The sequence below is a fragment of the Pelodiscus sinensis genome, chromosome 1 (assembly GCF_052426305.1).
Source record: "Pelodiscus sinensis isolate ZL-2025 chromosome 1, ASM5242630v1, whole genome shotgun sequence".
Lineage (NCBI taxonomy): Eukaryota > Metazoa > Chordata > Testudines > Trionychidae > Pelodiscus > Pelodiscus sinensis.
The window spans coordinates 322,594,061-322,616,517 of record NC_143052.1 but is presented as its reverse complement, the minus strand read 5'-3'; the positions used below and the strand labels follow the sequence as shown (position 1 = coordinate 322,616,517).

The 22,457-nt window shown below is 44.9% G+C and overlaps 1 protein-coding gene across 3 annotated transcripts in view; it reads left to right on the top strand.

Annotated features, from left to right (window-relative positions):
• Positions 1-22,457, top strand: part of MTMR2 (myotubularin related protein 2) — an 87,396-nt gene that overhangs the window by 30,775 nt on the left and 34,164 nt on the right. For all 3 annotated transcript variants that reach the window (XM_089775728.1, XM_089775727.1, XM_089775729.1), the window contains one exon: positions 20,694-20,769. In XM_089775728.1, the coding sequence (XP_089631854.1) occupies positions 20,694-20,769 (76 nt within the window). Of the gene's footprint in view, positions 1-20,693; positions 20,770-22,457 lie in introns of those variants that run through there.

Sequence of the window (22,457 nt, the reverse complement as noted above, 5' to 3'; positions counted from 1 at the left end):
CTAATTTCCACCAACTTCCACTTCCCCTATTGTATCCCAGAGGCAGGGAGTAAAAGTTAGGTCTTGTCTACACCCTGGGGTTTTGTCAACAAAAGTCAGCCGTTGTTGATGAAAAAGTAGTGTACACCCTACAGTGCTCCTCCTGCTGACAAACTTTCTTGCTTTGCAGACAAAATAAAACCCCCTTGATAAGAGGCATAGAGTTTTTTTGTGGTAAAGTTACATTAACAAAGCATCAGTGTAAACACTGTGAATGGTTATGTCACTATAAATGGCCTCCAGAAGGTGTCCCTCCATGCCCATTCTGGCTGTGCTGGTCAGCAGTTGACACTGCACTGCCCTATACCCAGGTCCACAGGCTTCTACTCCTCCCCCTTTAATGGGCTGGGGATTTTTAAAATTCTACTTCCTGTTTGCTCAGTGTGGACAGCTCACATCATACCCTCCCAGCTGATCCTGGCACATCCATGTAGCAAACCTCTCCTTAGATCACACCTGAGTTGTTGGCACTGTGGGGACAGAAGGCTGTGTGGTCCCAGCTCTGCTCCAGCCGTAGGGACCTAGATATTTATGGTCAGATTTCTTGTGGCATGTTGGATAAGAACTACAAATGAGACACACCTCAGTGCCGTATGAAGACAAAGGAGCTGAGGCAGGCACACCAGAAAGCAATGGAGTCAAACTGCAGCAAAGATTTACTGCTTCTATAAGGAGCTGGATGCCCTCCTCAGCAGTGAACCCAGCTCTGCTGCCAAGAGCCCTGGGAATACTTTGGCAAGGCTAGAGACAGCAGACAGTGGGACAAAATCATGGACGAGGAAGTTTGAGTTGGAGGATGATATGGAGCACACGGCAGGGTTGTCTGGAGTTGCAGCAAGACAGGGCCTCTTTTCCGCTCCGGACAGTATAACCAGACTTTGCAGTCTAGTCTGTCTGTGGTGCACATGAGGAAAGGGAAGAAAGCTCTGGTAAGTGATCTTTAAGAACTGATCCTGCTTGGTTGTAGGAGGGAGAGCTGTCCTTTGCAATATATATTCTAGAAGAGGGTGAAGGGACAGACATGTATGAGATTAGCTTTGTTTGTGCATGTGCTTCACATTCCCTCTGGCAGCTAAGCAGTGCGATGGAAGAGTGTATTAATGCACACCGAGATTTTGTGGGAATCCTCCAGAGAGATCTCTAGGAAACATTCCTGAATGCACTCTGCTGAAGTATCCTTAGCAGAGCTGGTATGTTCCTTCTCTGGTTGTAGGAAACTTTCCCATGCCATTTGGCAATCACTTGTGCAGGGACCAAAGTGACACACAGTTGAGTGGCACAGGGACTTTGTCTGAAGCCACCCACATGCAAAGTATACCCCTTTACATCCTTGCTTACCCTCAGGAATGAGAGAACAGCTTCAGTGATGCCCACCTCTGAAAGCTGGTGGCAGAATTTACAATATTTTCCCTAGTCACCTGCAGTGATCCCCTTTAAAAAAAAAACACCAAGGTGTTTTGGCCCACCTTCAGTGCCTCTGCTCCTGTCTTACCCAAGATCACCACGTTTAGGGCCTTCTCCGAGATTCATGCTTGCCAAGGGAGAGTGAGAAAATAATTCATATTTTTAAAAAGGGTCATTTTACTATAATGATTTGATGCTGTGCATGCTCTTTGTTTCTTGTGCTTATGCAGATAAGGCCTACACGGGAACCCTGTACACACTGGTGAAGCACCTTCACCAGATAGGGAAATAATCAAGAAAGATGTGTTTCAAAAGGCACTTCAGTCCTCAGACACTAAAAAACAAGAATGCAGGACATAGAGACTTTAAAATATAATTATAAAATAGGACAGAAAGGAGGAGCAAATAGATGCTCAAGTCTCTAATCATGTTGCAGGCTAAATTCATGTCTACTTAGGCTCCTCTGCAGCTGATACAGTACTGCTTTCCATACCCTCTCCAAACTCCTCTCACACATTCTTTGCAATGTCCCAGCCTGTCTCGGTGCCCTGTTCTTTTTACCCCTTCGGACAGATTCCAAAATGAGAGCTGGAATTACACACAACTGTAAAAGCCTCCACTGCCCTTCATTGTTATCTTCCTTTCCACCAAGCCTTTTTGTGTGTCGTTAATTGGTGTTGAATGAAAACATACTCTCTAGAAGATAAGCAATCTTTATTTGTCTCCTACAAATGGTGGTTGCTGCTGAAATTAATACACAGAAGCAATCTGATCATTTGTTGGGTGCAAATCATGGTCAGGAATCATCAACATTTTCATGCAAAGCAGTAAATTAAAAGCATGGCAGAGTACTGTCTAGAATGATACAGTACTGGAGCTCTTTGTGAAAATGTGTGCCTCAAAACTCCCCAATTCACATTGCATCCTTCAAATAACCTTCTCGTCTGACTGCTCCAAATCAGCCGTGCGCCGTCTCAGGAGCAACTTTTCACCCTTAGCCTCAGGGTGAAACAGTATGGTGCACGTACCAGGCTTCTATAACCATGGGTATATTTTTCTCATTTGAGTCTAACCTGCCATAAAGGCAGTGCCAGCATGTTTTTAATTTACCAAAAGCACATTCTACATCTTATCCTGCTCAGCCTATTGTTGAAGAGTTCCTTTCTGCTGTCCAGGTTTCCATGTAAGGCTTCATGAACAAGAAGTACACTGAGTCTCCCAGGGTCACTATGGGTATTTCAGCATCTCCCGTTGGAATCTTCTGGTCTGGAAAGAAAGTCCCTGCTTTCTGCTTTCTATGCAGGCCAGTGTTCTTGAAGATGCATGCGTTGTGCACCTTCCTGGAGCACTCTGCGTTAATGCCAGTGAAACTGCCACAGTGTTCTGCAAGCGCCTGCGATACCATAGAGAAGTACCCTTTCTATTGATGTAATCCATCGCATCATGGTCCAGGGCTAAACTGGGATATGGATGCCATCTATTGCCTCACCACAATTAGGGAATCCCATGCTGCAAAGCCATCCATTGTTATATGCCCATTGCCAGAGTCAACAAACCTTGGTGGCAGGATGCAATGAATGGCTCTGCACACTTGCATTAACACCACCCCAGTGGTGGACTTCCTAACTGCAAACTGGTTCATGACCGACCAGTAGCAGACTGGAGTTACCACTTCCACACGGCGATTGCCATATACTTGTCCATTGCGAAGACAGCTCTTTTTTGGTGTCCTCGCGCCACAGGGCTGGGATAAGCTCTGCATACAGTTCCAGGTGGTGATCCACATCCAGAAGTTCTGTAGTCACTGCTCATCAGCCCAGACCTGCCTAACGATGCAATCTCACTACTCAGTGCTTCTTTCCTGAGCCCAAAAGTGATGATCCACCATGCACAGCTGCTCCATAAATGCCAAAAATAATTTGGTGTTTTCTTTCCATGGCACACACCAGGTCTGGTACCTCTGATTCATTTTCAGATTGGATGCTCGTGATAAGCTGCATGACCAGCCATGATATATTCGTAACAGTGACAACTACAGCAGAGAACAGAGTAGGAGCCATCCTTTCAGACAGAGATGAGGGGAGCACAGTACAAAAGGATTGGTGAAAAATGCAGTTAGATGCCTGTGGAATGTTGGCATGGGAAGAAAAACTGCATCATGGGAAGGTGAGCACCTATAATGCACTGAACTCCACTCCATCTTCCCACAATTCTTAGCTCAAGAAGACGGCTAGTAGCACAATGGGATTAACTACTCACAGCACATTGCTCTCTGTTGATGCTACAGCACCAACTGGGAACACACTCTACTGACAGGAGGAGTGTTGTGTGAACATGCCAAAGCAATGTCATTATATTGGGGTTTGATTGTCAGCATAACTTGCACCAACAAAACTTTGTAATGTAGACAAGGCCTTAGGAGCAACAGAACCTAATCTCAGCTCACCTTTATAGTCAGTGAAAATGTTCTGGATACCTATCAATAGGTTCTTCTTCCCTGTTCAGGGTGGGATTCAGTCCTTCCCACAGCAGGAAGGTTGAGTAGGATTGTCTGCATGGCTGCCTAGCCCCTAGCTATGCTAGCAGCTTTTGTCCTCATTCATTGGCAGAAAAGACAGGCCTCATTGGGGCCGGCCCCTGACCAGGGGCGAGGGGAGCGGAGCCCCTGCCGGCCGTCATTCTCCCGGGGGCGGGGCGAGCGGAGTCCCCACCGGCGGGGTCCTGCCGGCCGGCCCCAGACCCCCCAGCAACCCCGCAACTCCAGGCGCCGGGGGCGGCAGGCGGGGGCGCTTCCCCCGCGCTTGCGCCGGCAGCTGACGGGCGGCTCACCCCCCGCCGGCCCACGCAGGGAAGGCGGGGCCGGGGCGCACGGCCACTGGCGAGGGCCGCCAGCGGGGACGTGCCCGGAAGGGGCGGGGCCCCGGGCGGCGGCCGGCGCGGCGGGCCAGTTTAAAAGTGCCCGCCGCCGGAGAAGCGGGGCGCAGGCTCCTCGCGGCGGCGGAGGAGCAGCCCCCGACGCAGCACGGAGCGAGGGCACCACACAGCCCGGCTGCCGGCCCGGCACTGGTCCCGGGGCCTCCGGGACAGCCACTGCCCCTGGCGAGCACTCAGCCCCTCGCCAGACGGCAGGAGGACCCCGCCACGCCGAGTCAGGAGGGACCGGGACGGCCAGGAGCGCGCCAGGGCCGGAGAGCTCACCCCCGAGACTCCACCGGAACGTGGGACGCCACAGACCGCCGAGGCGAGGTAGGCGCCAGGGCGACGGGGATCGGCAGGCAGACCCAACGGGAGGGAGGAAGGAGCCCGGGGCAGGGCGCTTCTGGCAGCCGTGGGTGGACGAGCCACAGGGGGGAGAATCCTCACCCCCCTCGTCCACCGTGCCGGGGCGCTAGTGGCCCCGGCGCTCAGGGCCCCGGGCTGGGACCCGGAGAGAGGGCGGGACCGGGTCCCCCTCTCTCCACACGGGGGGCGTCCAGCACCCGACAGCCACACTAACTGACAGGGACCAAACTAGAACCCCGGACTGGGGAGGAAGACCTAAGGCTAGGGGCTCCGGCCCCATCCCGCTCGGCGGGTACTCACGGCCCGGGGTTCGCTGACCCCCCCCTTCTGGCTGGGAGGGGGTAATCGCACCCCAGGGGCCCGGACTCCACATCGGCGGCCCAGGGACAACACAGGACAAAAGGAGGACCAAAAGGGGTCCGCAGACCCCCCTCTCGGACCGGGAGGGGGTGATCGCACCCCGAAACCCTCACAGGGTCCCAAGGCTCCAATGGATGGTCTAGTTCAGGGGCTATCAAATGGCTCATGGAGTCTAGTTATGTTAGATACAGTGTTAATATGACAAAGATGCATCTGACGAAATGGGTCTTTGCCCACGAAAGCTTATGCGCCAATAAATGTTAGTCTATAGGTGCGATAGGATTCCTCGTTGCTTTTGCAGTGTTGATATAGTCATGAAGAAGACCCATCTCAATCACTGGCTCCAAATGGAACAAAAGTATCTAATCTCAGTTTTTATAAGCAGCCTGAGTAGCACAGGACTTTAGAAGAAACAGAGCCTGTGCTCTGTTATTTACCCATTTTAGAGTTATGTTCTATGAGAGATGAAGGTATGCATGCAACTTCTTTTACTGCCTGAATCTTGCATCTCTTAACACTGAAAATGTTCTATTCATGGCTACATATGACTTGATTTTTTCCCTATCTATAAAAGGAGGGGGTTTGTTGCTATTCTTATTTCAGTAGATTTTTTGTTTGTTTGCTTTGCCTGTTGTCTTTGCCTCATTACTGGTAGGATGATGTACTTTAGAGTTGCAGTTGCAGCTATCTTTGTAATATACACAAGATCCTTTTGTCCCTTTCCAGACCATGGACATATCTGTGGAAGCTGAGCGGATGACCTCCATAGAGTTACTCCCCCTCTGCTTTGTGTGACTTCTTGAAAGTCTCTCTCTGGGGACTCGTGGGGCTTGAGCTCTATGTCTGCAGAGAAGATGTAAAAGTTGGGGCTGGGGGAGAAAGGGAGATATCTGCTCTTCTCCCTCCTCACTACACCTGACCAAGAAGACCATATGATTTTATTTGCATGCTTCCCTATCCATGTGGTAGAACCACGTCCCAGCTTGATACGTCTCCATACATCTGTTTCGGGGGGGAAATAGGTAATCGGGGAGTACCCAGTGTCATGACCTCTGAAGCCAGAGAGGCCCAGGTGAGGGTCAGAAGCACTGGGACAGAGGAACTGCCATACTGGATCAAAATCAATCCATTTCATCTGGTATGTAGTCTTTGATAGCGGCCAGGGACAGATGCTGTAAGCAGGGATTTTCAAACTTTTTATATAGGTAATTCCTTTCACACAGCAAGCTGCTGAGTGTGACCCCCCCCCCCCAATTAAAAATGCAAGTGGTGGAAATTTACTGGGGGCTTGGAACTGTCAGCACCATGGAGCTGACTATGATCCCCATGTGACCTTGCGACCCCCAGTCTGAGAACCTCGTGTAGAGAAATGTGTAATGATGAGAGCAGATCACTACACAGGAGGCAGAGGAGGGGTAATCTGCTGTCACCCTTATTGCCAGTAGTTAGAGACTGAAGCCCCGAAGCAGTAGATTTTATATCCCTTCCACAAAACTTGTTATCCTTGATGATACTTCTGGAAAGTATTAATATAATTGTACAGCCTCCTATGGAATCTTGTTCTGTTCTTGGTTTCAGTGACTTCCTGTGGTGCTGAGTTTAATCACATTAGAGGGTGGCAGTATTTTCATTTAGTGGTTTTGAATATTCCACCTTTTAATTTCACTGTGTCCCTTTGTTCTTATGTTATGACAGAGAACAGAAGCTCCTAGTCTCTCTTTTCTAGACCATTGCATATAGTTTTATCTTGTCCCTGCTTATTCATCTCCTTTCTAAAAGTACACAATGCCAATTTTTATAATCTGTGTTCATAAGAAAATTTTTCTCAGCCTGGCTCATATCCTCTGAAGTCCCTCTGGTTCTGCAGTGTCCTTTTCTGAGATGGGGGACCAATGTGGCACACAGTATTCCAGATCAGGCTGCACTGTTGACTTACCTAAAGGTATTCAAACATTATCTGTCCCATTTTTCAAATCTTAACACCTTATTTGCTGTTTTGGCCACAGCTGTGTATTATCATACAAGCCAGAGTAGATGCATGGAGCGGCTGCCTAAATGGTCCTGAGATCTGAACAGAACTTGAGGGAGCATCTTATTTTGAGATCTGAACATCCTGGTTCTTTGAAGAGCTGGAAGAGGGTAAACTCCACCTTCTCCTTTGAAATATTCTTAGGAAATTCAGGGGGTAGTCTGAAAATCTTCTGTTTCTGTGTGGGAATAATTACATGTGAGACAATAGACACAACATTTTGGGGGCCTGCCTTATCAAGAGGGTGTCTTGTAGGAAGATTAAAAAAAACAGCTTTCAGATTTTGAAGTGATTGTCAGTCCTTGAAAATATACTTGTGGTGTGAACTAAAGCATCACTGCTAAAATAAGCTGCTACATGGACCTACCTCTGCTTGATCTCTTGCTCTCTGTATGAGTCAGCTCAATTCTTGAAATAAAATTTATGACAATTATTTTCTGTGGTAGCTTCCGCAAGGCAATTTGCACTAGCGTTTTCTGTGGAGAATTTTTAGCAGAATTGTTGGAGCTCACAGGAAGGAATACAAATCTTTTCTCTAGTGTGTTTGTGCCTGCAGCCTTCCTCTGGACAACTGTTTAATGCACTGTGTGTGTCTTGGGAGCGAGGGGACAAGAGGCTACAATGAGTGATTCCAACAGTGTATATTTGGAGTATTCTTAAGTCTTTTGACACGTATCATAATAACTTATATAAAGCTTCTAATAGTGAACATTCTAATACCTGGATCTAAGTTTAAATCCACTCTTCACTGCAGTTTACAAATTTTTTCACTTCATAAATCCAACATTAAGGAATATTTAGCTGCTACAATCAACAGTATTAAGCTGCAAGCACTGTTGGATTTTCTCCTCACTAAAGAAGCTTAGAATCTGATGTAGGGAATGTACTTTCCCCATTCTGCATGTATTAGCATAAGCTGTTGACCTATTACCAGACTAGAACAGAATTAATTCAAATTGAAAATCCTAGGAAATCTCACAAGGTTTTGTATAGTTAGGGTGAGAATCTAAGTGACTTAGGAGCAAAATGGAAATAATGCACCTAAATTACTTAGATGGCTTACTTAGTGTGGATGTGCTCTTGTGCAAAACCTTTTGCTCAAGAACTCTTGTGCCAAACAGTTCTTGCGCAAGAAGCCTGCAGTGTAGACGTAGCCCTAGAGTCAAGTCCCCTGCACTCACAACCGGACCAAGCACCATCCTAGACCCTACGCTTGACTGCACTACCACTTACTCTGTGGTGTGAATAATCCACATCCCTAAGCGATACAAGTTACACCAATCTAAGCACCAGTGTAGGCAGCTTTGTGTGGGCAGGAGAGTTGCTTGTGAAGGAGGAGTGATTAAGCTTATGGGAGAGCTCTCTGCATTACTGTAGCACTTGTAGTGTTGACTAGTCCCTTGTGTGGCTTGAAAGCTCTCACTCACGAGCAGAAGTTGGTCTAATAAAAGGTTTACCTCAGCCACATTGCCTCTTTGGGAAGCGGCCGGCCATGGCAGTGGTTTTGTTTTTCTCTTGCTCCTCTTTTTCTGCTTCCTAAATAGAAGATGATGTTGATCAAATGGGATGGGCTTTTCCCCCTGTCAGACTGTGTCCTGCAGGTGGAGAACAGGCTGGGGTTGCTTTCTTCTGTAGAACAATAAGCTCACAAGGAACAGAGCTGCAAAGGACTAAATTATTACAGAGACTGCATTATGATTTTGGGGACACACCTTTCTGGAATGGCACACTGGTGACGAGTGAGCAGCCCTTGTGTCTGCCTGTGCAATAGAGTTTTTGGTGAGAAAAGGCTCAAGTTTCAAAGGATATAAATATGGAATATTTGCATGAGAGTCACTTTCTCTTTTTTTCAGTTACCTTTTAATAGGAAAGATTTTGCTTGTTTGAGCCGGATTATTCTTTTCATGTCCTCCATACCCTCTCTCTGTACTTCTGTCATTATATATCAGCCAAATTCCAGCTTGCAAAATATTGGATTAATGCAAATTAGAAGGGGAAAAAATCAGACAGGGTCAATTTTCTGTCTCTGTTAGATTAAAATTATATCCCCGGAGCATTTATCTGGTCAAAAGACAGCGGAAGTGGCTAACATTAATATACAAAAGTACCTGAACATATTAATATAAACGAATGTAAAATGAAGAAGAAACTCTGGAATCATTTATGATTGTCATCCAGAAGTAATGGAAAACTAAAGAGAATAAGCAAATAGTCTTCAGATATTTTCCATTTCTTAATAAATTGCTGGGTTTTTTTCTTAGCTACAAAGTTCCTGAATTCTCCTTTCTTCTGAGTAGAACTGGAGAAGAGGTTATGGTTTCTCTAGGTAAATATTTCTAGTAGGCTGGAGCAAGAAGCCAGCAGGAATGCAGATCAGAGTCTTCATAAGGGTGATTTGCATTCAATACTTTGCGGAAATTTTATTTTCTGTGGTATTAGTTGTCTTTGCATTAGGAGAGCTATTTTTTGTGTGTGTGTGTGTGTGTGTGTGTGTGTGTGTGTGTGTGTGTGTGTGTGTGTGTGTGTGTGTGTGATTTCAGACAAATACTTGTAATTTCACATCTGGGATCTCTACTTTATTCAGCACTGTTTCCGAAGTAAAATTAGTACCTTGATCTGAAAGCCAGTTTTCTGCGGCTTGGCATGGTTAGCAGAGTTAGCAACATTTGTTGTGCAGGGCATTGATTATTTTTTACTTTTAAGAGCTCATTCACAAAAGTTAAATTTGTCTGCCTCAAACTGGAGCTTTGAACTTCATTAATGTGCATTTTTAGGATTACTTTCTTTCACAGGGAGCTTAACCTTTCACTCTAGGAATCTCTTTAACAAATGGAAAACACTTGGTAAGTGGATGCAGAAAGGCCACTGCACTGTCAAAAGATATTGGATAGCCATCCATCATTCAGGAACAGAACAGTTGTCTCCCAAGACACCATTAGAGCTGAAGAAAGCTCTTCATTAAAAAATCTTGGTCTTCTTTGAATAGATATTTTCTGTGACCTTCAGTGCCAGGGGAGGCTGATGTGATGAGTAGGTAATGGCTTTTTATAGGAACCTTTTGAGACCATTTTTGGAGGCGTCAAACTACATACACTTGGAGAGAAAGAGGAGACCAGTGAGCTCCGATTTAGTGGCCCTCAACAAAGAATTCCTTTGAATTTCTAACCCTCACCTCACATTCACACACCAGTTTGAAGAGGTCAGCAGTTACTACAGCCCAAGAAATGACTGAAGTGCCCTGCACAGCTGGGTTTGTGGGGGTGGGAGAGGAGGTTATTCATGAAAAATAAACCAGGAAAACACTGCTGTGAGACTGTTCCCCTTCCCTGGAAACCATTTTCATTTCCTTGGCGATTTTAGTTATTTAGAAAGAACCTAATCTTCTGGCCGTGAGCCTTTTTAAAGCTCCTCAAGCCAGTGGTAAATAGGTAAGTGGAATTTTCAAGACCTGCTATACTTACATGAAACATACAAGATGCCACAGTGGGTGAATTTTAACTAGTTTGCTTGCTTGCTTGCTTGTATTTGTTCAAAGCTTGGAAAGCTGTCACTGCAAGGCAGTTGGGTTGTACGTTTTGTCAGATGATGGTCCCCCAGAATAGAGAAGAGCACTGCCTAATAGTCTCTGGCTTAATTATAATTGAATAATAGTTTTGTTATCTTAAAAGTTGAGAGACTGTCTTCAGCCTCAGCTTCTATTCTACGCTGAATGGAACACTGGGAGATTATGCCTGGGCTGATTGGCCATTGTACAGTATGTTGGATCCCTTGGATGTACTCTTTTGAAAACGATCCATATGCCTTTGGTGTTTTGTTCTTTTCCCATTTTTACTTTGTAATAGCCAAAAGATTAAGACACAGGCATTTCCATGGGATTAATGACATGCTTGGTCGAATAGTTGTATACTTCCCATCTGGTTGTTAATCCCCAGAAAAGGCCCTGGATCTCAGTCCTGCAGTTATCCTGCCATTCTGTTCCGTAGGTAGTCTGGTCATAGTATCCCTAGCGATTCTAAACTAATCAACAAAATCCCATTTACTTGCTCAGTTTATAGTTTATTATATTTCCAGTAAGAAACATAGCACATAAATCATTCCAAAGTGTCCTTGAAGTAGTCCTAAATGAAAGCTGAAAATCTCTCCAAAGACATACAACATTTGCAGTGCACTGTGGGATTTATCTAATAAACATAATTACTGCTTTATGGTTGATCTAATTTAGCATTAAGGAAACAGTTGCATCTTGCTAGTAAAATTCTCGAAAAAAATGCCCTCAAAAATCTGCTTTGTCTCTGTAGGAATTGTTTTGATTAGTGGAGAAAGTAAGGCACCAGTGATCAACTATTTTGTTCTTAAACAAGCATCCAGGGTTCTGCAACCATTTGAGTGAAGAGCTCCCATGGACTTCAGTGGTGCAGAATTGGGTCTCTGGTATTTCCTGTGGTGAATACAAGGACACAGCCACTCCGCCCCCCCATCCCCGATCCTTTAATTCCCATTTTACAGTATCCTGGGCTATGAATAGATATTGGTATATACATCGTGATAACGTTATCTTACAGAGCTTTCCTTGAAAGATTGAGTGCCATGAGAAAGGCCACAGAGAATAATAAATTCATGAGGGGAGATTGACTTTGTCCAAAGGCAGCAGATAGATCCTGGAGGAAGATAGGGGAGGAAGCTGTGACGCTCCATGGGCATGCTCAGAGCTGTGAGCCATTGTGTTACCCACTATCTCAGCTAGAGAGAACTTTGCTGGAGTTTAAACACTGTGTGTCAGCTCCCTGCCAGACCAGTCTGTCTCCTGCCCCAGCAAACTGCTTGAGACTCTGCCAGTCGTAACTTTGTCTTGCAGCTAATGTTCAGTGAACCTCAGTTTCCAAACACCCTGGAAGAGCATTCCTCTACAGTATCCAGCCTCGACTGTAGAAGTTGCCAAGTCTCCAGATTCCAGAAAGACAGGCCCCATGCTAAACTGTTGGCTGACCGGAGGATACACTCCTTCCTTTAATGCAACAGCACTGAGATGGATTTATTACAAAACAAAACGATTATTAATAAAAATCAGTATATTAGGTGATATTAAGCAGAGAGAATAGAAATAGCAAATGGTTATATATAACCCATGCTTCCTAATGTCTAAAATTACTAGATTACAATCCCGTTTCTGGCAATTTTGAACCTACAGTCATTTCTCAGCATGCACAGCCCACATAACTGGAGAAGTTTCCTGTCACAGATTCCAAGAGCACAGCCCCTTTTGCCCCTTACATGAAGGACAACAAAGGAATCTCCTTTCTTCCCTTTTATAGTATAAAAAACCCCACTTTGAGATGTATTCCTTGAATGATAAACACAAAGCTCCTCTCCATTGCTGCTTGTTCTTTGGGGTGCAGGCACCCCGCCCCTCCTTCATACTCTAGTCTAGTCAGTTTGTTTTCTCTGTTAGCTTGAGCAGTTTGTCTATCATAGAAGCAAATATACTTTCATTGTCCTTCATTTGTAAACAAGCTATGCTATTTTCTCATCCTACCGGTAGCTTGATCCATGCAGGCATGTAAATCCACATTCCATTGTTTAGGGCAGGCTTGTTCATTAGCTGCATTTGAAACATATTTCCAGCCCACATACACAACGCTGTATACACAACCCGCACATGCATCCCGCAGTAATATTCATGACCAGCAGGTCACCAGTTTTTATATGCTACCTTACGAGACGTTGTTTGTCTAGAAATCCTGACAACTGAGTGTTGGGTGCACCCTTTGTCTATTGGACTAAAGGGGCTCTTAAGACTGTGAGGAGAATGTTTTCAGACCTTGGTATTAGAACATGTTGTTTATTGCTTTTGCAGGGAAAGGAGGTGTTAAACAACATTTCATATTCAAAAAAGAAAATTCTCTATTGTTATGTACAGGACTGCAGGGTCCTGGGCTACTAAGCACTGCACAGACACTCTGTACCAGATAGTCCCTATCCCTAGAGCTTAAAATATAAGGCTCTGATTCAGGAAACGTTCTTTATTTAGGAAAGAATTGAGGTATGTGCTTATCCACCGAAGAATTGAATTTTTAAAAAGTTTTATCTATAATAATCAGGAATATGTTTCCCTTGCACAATCCATTAAAGTAATCCATTAGAGAAATAGTTTACTGAGGGAGCTTAAAGGGTTACTGACCTTTTGGTACTGGATTTTGAATTCATTGATGTTTTATCAGCAAATAAATTCTTAGCTGGAAGATTAATTTTTTAAATTCATTTTTAGTCCAGTCCCTTCTCTGCTACCGTCCCACCGCCATATACTGTCCCTGCTGTCAGTGATGTGCAATCTGCCAAAATTGACAGGTAGCTCTGCAAAATGAATGGATGAGAATTCAGAGACCAGGAATGCAAAAGATATAATTATTTGTAATGTCATCTGTTCTGCTATGCTGAGGGCTAGCTGAGACTGGCAGCCACAGGGTGGGGGGAAATGGCTATAATGTAAGCAGAGGGAACAGACAGATGGTTTGCAAATGTCATGTTTGTGTCACCACTTTGGCTCTTTAATTTTTGGGGGGTTATTGTTATTTAAAACCTTTTGGGTGGGGGGCTTAGCAAGGAGAGGACTAGCGGGACAGGAAAACCAACACAAAGTAAGAAGTTAAGGGGCAGGTAATTCACTAATTGTGTAGTCGATAGAATTTTTATCGACTACATGATTAGTTGATAAGGGAAGAAGCGCTCAGTCCCAGCTCATGCTGGGTGTAGGGGCTTCCCAATTTGCGACTCTGCAGTTTAAATGTAGTAGAAGCCGGGCGGGCAGGCAGCCTGGCTCCTACTACATTTAAGATGCAGAGCCACCGCGGGGGGAGGTTCCAGACCTGGCACGAGCCAGGCTGCGTGCCTGGCTGGAGAAGCCTCTGTCCATGGGCAGAGGCTGCTTTGTGGCAGCCTCCCCTCCCGCTGCCTGATAGAGGCAGCAGCACAGTGCGGGGGGTGGGAGGCATCAGGCTGCACCAAGGAGCAGGGCCGGCTTTAGGAAGTGCGGGGCCCAATTCGAACAGTTTTGGTACCCCCCCCCCCCCCGGATTTTTTGTTGAGGGAAAAAAAAACCACCCACACAACAAACCACAACCACACACAAATATCACATCAGAAGTAGATCTAATCAAAATGTATATCAATATAGTTGAACATTTTAAAAAAAATGCCATCCTTTATGATGCAAAATTTTACACAAAATTAAATCACTTGCCTTAAGTACAGGTCAAATATTTTCAACTGCAAACTATCCAATCTTTTCAATAAAGTTTAAAGTTTGATTTTTTAAAAGTTACCAGAGAGCATTGCAGTTTTCTGTTACATTGATTCCATTTTTGCTATTTAAAAAGTAAGTCTTTGTTAAGAAAGTGTCAGTTCTGTGGTCAAATTCCAGTCCTTATTGATTTCAGCACCACTGATTTCACTAGGTAATATGGTACCTCATCACCATTGCCTTCTTTGCACTGCCCTTCAACACGTATTGCCTGCATGTTGAGTCCAAGGTCAGTCTACACAAGATTTTATCAATGATTTTTGCTCAAGCGATCACTGAGACAAGACAAGGACTCTCAATTGATTCTAGTCAGCTCTGCCTTTAAAAACTGGGTGTAAAGTGTCAGATATAATTGAGGACTCCCAAATAGACTCTACACCACCAGAAATAAAACCTGTTTCCATCTTCTGTGACTTTCAGTTAGACGTGACTCACTATCCTCTGTTTAGTGTTCAAGTTATGGTAGACCCTAAGCCAGGTCATATTCAGTTCAGGTCTTTTACCTTTTAATCATACAATATGGATTACAACATTTCATTCTCCCAGCTCCAAGTCTTAAGTGAATTTCTACTCAAAAGAGCCAAAATTGAGCACCTTGACGCAGCAAGTATGTCTACTGATCTCTGTGACAAAGTAATGGTATGTCTGTATAAATAAGGTCTGCTCATGAAGCCTTTTCCTACAGTTGATTAACAGATGGCAGTGGATAACTTATTCAGACCACTGGCTGATAATAGTTAGTCACCCTGACCAGTCATTAATCATAGTCATGGACTCACCCTACTCTCCATTGTCTCTCTGATTCTCTGATGACCTGTGACAAAAAAGGAGGGGGGAAAGGGAAACTGAAGGGAGAGACCTCTCTAAATTCACCAATCAAAGAGCAGTATTGCCAACCCAAAAATCACAAGGAAGTGAATCTCAATACACAAAGTTATGAGAATGGTCTACAAAGCATAAGATATTTAAAAAATAAAACATGCTGGATATTTATTGGCCTTTTGTTTCTTGAGTATTTAGGGTTCATGTTTTAAAGCTTTCCTCCTTAGCTGTAAGGCCCAAAAGTATAGAGAACTTTTTTTTTAAATGAAAGCTGAGATTCCTACATAATCAATTGACTCCAGGCCTTTAGAAAAACACCAAATGTTTTGAAACTCATGGTAAAACAATGGAGGAATTCTTGTGAGCCCATGCTTTGCCCACAGTATAAATAGATTAAAAAAAAATTCTCCACTAAACATCTTAATGAGATACTGCAAATGGTAAACTGAATTCAACAGCTCCTGCCTGATATGAACAGGTATCAACCTAGTTTTTCATATTTGAGTTAGGTTACCAGGAATCATACATGACAATATGAAATCTTTCCACTCTCAAGTCAGCATATTCACAAAGCACCTATAATTTTGATCCATGCATTTATTGGATAGTGAAAGAGAAAGGAGGGGAATTAGTATAGATAACTGTTCAAATTAAAAAAAAAAAAAAAGCCTGAAGGAATTAGGACTGGGCTCCTACATCTCACATTCAGAACTGACTACGACACTTATGACCAGATTTTCAAAGGTGTGTAAAGATCAGATAGATATCGTTGAAGATCTGAGTTGGCAACTGTCTCTTTAGGAGCTTAATTACCTTTGAAAATCTGAGCTTAGATTTCCAAGTCGAATTATCAAAAATTACTTTAGTCACTCATGTGCTTTTGAAAATTTTAACTGGGGACCTAAAGAGAGAAAAGGCAGGAGATATGGTACTCCTTTAAAAAAACGTGTGACATCTATTTTTAGCTAAATTTTATATTATTTTTCTCCCAAGGGCAACTGACCCCTCTGGCCCCCTCACTACGCCACTGCCCCCCTCCCCTGCAGATCTATCATCTTATGCATGTGCAAGATCTGTGAGAGCCATCCCATGAATCTGAAGTTAGTGTCTGTGGCACCTACTTCTGGGTGGTGTCTCAGTGCTGCCCCATTCACCTCCAAAGAGGGGGCTTCCCAAAGCAGGCCCTTGCTGCTGACCCCCAAGGTATCCACAGGTCCAGTCTCCTTTCAGTGGGCCCACTTCCCAGGGCTCATTGATCTTGGATCTGGCTTCCATCCCCTCTCCAACCGCCATCAGAACTACTGTGCCCTCCTGGCTTAGGAAAGGAATAAACAGGAGGATTGGAAATTAACCCGCCCAGTCTCACGTCCCCTAGGCAGGGAATGAGCCATCTACATTAGGCCCCAGTTGGAGTATCATGTCCAGTTCTGGGCGCCATATTTCAGGAAATGTGGAGAAACTGGAGAAAGTCCAGAGAACATCAACACAAATGAGGAAAGGTCTAGAGAACATGAGATATGAGGCAAGGCTGATGAAATTGGCCTTGTTTACCTTGGAAAAGAGAAGACCGAAAAGGGACATGAGAGCAGCTTTCAAGTATCTAAAAGAGTATCATAAGGAGGAGGAAGAAAAATTGTTCTGCTTGGCCTCTGAGGTTAGGATGAGAAGCAATGGGCTTAAACTGCAGATATTTAAGACCAGGTTAGACAGACATCTGTCAGGGATGAGCTAGGGCAACTCAACTTTGGAAGCCCCAGGGGCCACACTGATACTTACAGAACATGCTGAGGGCCTCAACTTCAGTGTGGTTGCATATGCAGTCACGTTACTGGATTTTGAGGGGAGCAGCCAGATCACTGCTGCACCCATGGGGGGGGGTGTTGGCCCCAAAAGTGGCATAAAGGGGGGCCATGTGAGGTGTCAAATAGAAGCCTACTTTCTTCTGATTCCATATATGCTATTTCTGCGATTGTATAATGTCGGTATGTGAAGTTATAAGCATGTACTTTGTGTGGATACCAAATGTTTCTCTATATGTGGTTGAACTATGGGCAAAGCTGCTCAGCCTATGGACATGCTAACAAGCAAAGCTCTGGAACAATAGCCCCTCTATAGGCCAAGGACACACCTCAAGAGTGATGACTCATACCTAGGGGCTACCAGCAGGGAACACAGGGATAGGCCATGAGCCAAGTGACCTGCTGTAGCCAAGAAGAGACCAGGAAGGAGGGATAAATAGGCCATGCAGCTGACTCCATCTTGGTACTCAGCTCAGCACTTCATCCCAGAGGCAGCAATGCAGGGATCGAAGAACCGGAAAGAACTGTGGACCCATCCTGATCCTAGGATGCGCAACAAGGACTTTTAAGCCAGCAGCTGTAACATCTCTGCTAGAGCCTGCATTGAGAACTGGGAGATTCGATGCATGTAATGTACTATCCTTTAACAACCTTACTCTCATGCTTTTCTTTATTGTAGTAGTAAATCTTTAGATGTTAGATGCTAAAGGATTGGCTCAGTGTGATTTGTGACTAAGATCCAGAGGGTAAATTGACCAGGGATCTGTGGCTGGTTTCTTGGAACCGGACAGAACTTGTTCGGGGAAGGTGGGATTGGGTTCTAAGACCCCCCCACCTGTGTATAAGGCCCAGGGCTATCTGGGGCACGGATATTGCTGGGGTGCCGGAGGGGTTTTGCTCGTGAGGCTTCAGGCAGGCAGCTGAAGCGTTCTGTGGGACTGGTTTGTGGCCTATTTGGAAAGGTCACCAGTCTGGGGGCTGTAAGGAGCCCAAATGTGAGCAATTCGCCCTGAGCGGACGCCCTCAGCTGTGCCCAGATCTGTGCCCGGCCCGGTCTGTCTCATATATACAAATAGCTTCTCTTACACCTACAAGTATGAATACAAAGATTAAGGCAAGACTACACAACACACAGGCCCCATTTAAGTCAGTTCTGCTGATATTAATAAAATTCAATATTTACCCAATTTCTACCCATGTGACAGCACTTTTCATGAGCAATGACAGTCCAAGAATTTAACTACTAAAACACATATCAACAGAAGATCGTTACACTGACTACTTTTTTGTTTTGGCTCCCACTCGCCGGCCACGTGTTGATCCCCACATAAACCCAAACTGCACCGTGGGGTACAAACAAACTGGCCGTAGGCAGCATACCACGTTATTAATAAATATTTTATAAACCTTTCCCTTTTCTTTCTGCTGCCATGTCTCCTCCCTTTGCTCCATCATCTCCCCTGGTGCCTGCTGCCCCCCAACTCCTCACCCTCCTCTGCTGTCCTGACTCCTGCCCTTTTCACTGCCCTCAGCCCTCCTGTGACCTGCCCCCCTCCACCAGCCTTTTTCTCCCCCCTGTGCCCACTCCTCCAGTAGCCCCACTCTGATCATGTGAGCTACCCCTCTTCTAACACCTCCCTCTACACACCTGCCCTGCCTCTCTCCTCTGGTGCTGGTCCCTCCCCTGCAGGTGTCTGCTCTTCTGCTTCATGCCCAGAATTGCCTGGCACCTGCACCTTCCCTTAGCCCTGCACCCTCCTCGTGCCTCCCCTTTCCCTCACTGCCCCTGTCCCCTTTGCCTCTTTTTCCACGTTGCCCACCTCCTCACCACTCTTTGCCCCCATTCTCCTCATGCCCCTCTGTGCCCTCACACGACTTGCTCCCCCTCCCCCTCCCCCTCCGCACAAGCCTCTTCCTCCTCCCCCCCTCCATACAAACCCCTGCCCTCCCCCCGCTCCTGCTCCCCTACCTTCTGCCTTTTGCGGGGCTGGACTGTGAACCACATGCATGGCAGTGGCGGCGGCATGGCACTTTTCAGTTTTAAAATCATGTCACGCCCGGGCATCTCCCCACCCACCTGCAAACAGCACTCATGGCAGCAGCCGGCAGTGTGCGCAGCGCAGGTAAGGGGGAGCCGACTTGCAGGACGCGGGGCCCCCTTAGGCGCTGGGCCCGATTCGGCCAAATCAGCCAAATCGGCTTAAGGCCGGCCTTGCCAAGGAGATGGTGCTGAGCAGTGTTCCCTCTAAGCTGCAGGGCAACACAGTTTCACAGGTGATTAATCAGCTCCGCCCAGTTTGTGAGCTTCCTGTAAGGAGCCCGGAGCCTCTGCCTGGACGGGACTGATTAATCACCTGTGAAGCATCTTCTAAATCTTTTTCGTTGTCTACATTTTTACAGACATATTTGCTGACAGGTATTTTGAAATAACCAATAATAATTTAAGCTGGTGTTATTTTGTGTAATATTGTGCTATTTTGACAAAATATGCAGAATTTTGCAGAATTAGAAAAAATTGCATACAGAATCTTTTAATTTTTTGTTACCGCATTTTTAATTTTTTGGTGGAGAATTCCCCTAGGAGTAGCAGTTATACTAGTGTAAGGTGCTTTAAACTGTCATCTGTAGACAGCTAATATCTGTCAAATGCCTCTTAAAGCAGATAGCTTTATAGTGTTGTACTTTTCCTGTCTGATCACTGCTAGCAAGAACATTCTTTTCCAGCAAAGGGAATGCAAATGTTTCCATTCACTGTCAGTATGGCTGCTAACAGAGTGTCCTCTCCCACCTGCTAATGGATCTCACTTGTGCTAAAGTTTACTTTAGGGATGCGAAGGACTAGTCAACTATCCGATAAGCAAATGCTTATTGGATAGTCGACATGCTAGTTGACTAGTCACTTCCCTCTGCCTCCCCCCCCCCCCCCGCCTCCCCCGGTCTCTATCATAAGGAGAGGGAAGAGGAGGAGTACTACAAAGCAGCAGCTCCTCCCGGCTTCTCCATCATGGAGCCCGGGATCAGCTGGGGACTCCCCTAGGGCTGCTGTTACACTTCAAAGGTAGAGTCACCCTATAGACTAATTGAATTAGTCTATATTTAACATCCTTAATTTATTTACCCATACGGTATTGCATAGACACATTAACCAGCTCTCACTCTGCAGTAGTGAACTTCCATGCACCTTGTCTTAATAAAACTTTTCAAACAATAAGAACTGTTCCGATTCAGATGCCACAAATGTCAGTAAGTGATGGTGGCGTTACGCAGAGCCAACTGTCTTTTTTTCTGTTGAAAGGGAAATGTTCAAAAGGATGTACACCCCACATTTGCTGGAAAGCAATTAAGGAATGTTGAACCAACCCCTCAGCTCACTCTGTTCCCTTTGTGCTGTTCCCACAGTGCCCAAGGTGTTGAAAAGATGATATAAATGTTTCCCTGCCATTCACTCGTACACCCCAGCCCCTGACATAAGAAGAACAGGGAGTTGCGAACACTAACCTTGACCAGGTGTGTGATCTTGGTCAAGCACTTGGTCAAAACCCTACTATAAGAGTGCTAAGGGTTTGTTACTGTTGATATTATTGACCAATCATATGTACATTGAAAGGGTAGGCTATTGATGTGTGAAAATTTAATTTTTGTGTGTGTCATTTTTGTGTAGGTCCTCAGGGAGTCTAATAAATTGGCTGAAATGGAAGAACCTCCTTTGTTGCCAGGAGAGACCATTAAAGATATGGGTATGTGAACATGTCTCTAATTTTTTGTTATTGTTTTTAATGATTAGAAAGAATTCCCGTAATCCCTAGTTTGTGTTGACTAGATGTATTGTCATCTGCTGGCATGGGCAGCACTAATTAATTACTGACTGCCCATTAACCAAGTTTGCCCTTCAAGTTAATGCAAATTTAGGAGTCTTGAGTTTGCTTTTGTTCTGGAGGTTTTTTCTTTCAGGTTCACTGACAAGACTGAGCACGGTAGTCTTGCTGGTGAATTCTGTGGACTGAAATTTTGATCAAACTTCTCATGCTTTGATTTGTTTTGGGGTGTTTTAAAATGGGATCTCTCTCAAATAGCAACATTGGATAGCAGACTTGCTGTGCTCGTTTCTTCTCTTCCTCCCAAAAATGACCTTAAGTGGTCTTGGAAGAAAAGATCATGGCTGATAAGCTGGGCTAACACTCATGTCCTTCCCCAGAAAACTTCAAACATTCGGTAATAATCAGTGTCTGGAGACTGTCATTTAAACTGCCCTGTTCCCCATAGGTGCATGTTATTTCTCACATTTGGGTAGCTATTAAATATCCTCAGCTTTTGAGGGATTGCAGACATTTCCGAGGAAATCTAAAGACAACAACTCTGATTTCTTGTCTGAGTAGACATCTTTGGAGAGCTCCTGGGAAGCTATTTAAATGTATAGCATCACTAGTATTTGTATCTGTTTGTAAAAGATCCTGCAGAATATGTGGATACTAAAAGTAAAATACAGAAAGATGGGAAGTGCTGTAGGATATCATATGGAATTACAGAATGTTTAAAGCAGTCTATAGGATTCCATAGCTGAGAGACCATTTTCCATTCAATGCTGGTGATTATTAGTCATTTCTTTAGACTCCTATAGGTTTCATTCCTATTCCATTGTATAGGACTTTACCATGAGGGTAGATTTTAATTTACTTTTTCAAATTTGTTTTTCCATTTAAATGATTTAGATTAGCTTCATTATTTTAGAAAATCTATCGAGATGTGTGTTTTCCCTCCCCAGTACATGGTTTCCAATATTTCCTTTTTCTGAGTAAAATAGCTTGAGATCTGTTGATGAAAAACACTCTGTGAGAACTAAGTATTTATCATTTTGATTGGAACTGCCAAAAATATTCAAAATTCACACATTTAACACAATGGTAGATCATAGTTTCAGTGAGAAAACAGGTTGCAGTTTTCAACATTTTTTTTTCCCCCAAAAAATTCTCTGCTCCCATTACTCCAACCCTGATCCAGCCTTTCCAAGAACAAGAACCCTCAAGTAAATCAATCAAGACTCTAGATAGTCTACCAGGATAGGAATCTATCAGTATAATTCCTGATTTGCCTTAAGGAGTCACTGATGAGCAACACAAACTACTTCACAGCATGCCTCATCCTGCCCCAGCGACCCCTGAGCTGAGAGCACTGATTCCACATGGCATCCGACCCTGGCAGCCTGGGGAACCCAGTGATCCCCCACACTGTCACCATGCTCTGCCTCCGACCTCACTGGTGTGTCACACGCTCAGCCCCTAAGCAACCCGTGACATGTGGGTTTTGAAGCTGGCGTTTCTAGAGGAAGTCTTTTCTTTGTGAATGCTGGGGTTTGGCAGCTATAGTCAATAAGCCTTTTCTGAAAGGATTGTTTGTGCCGTTGGTAGCGGGGGAGTGCTGGTACCTA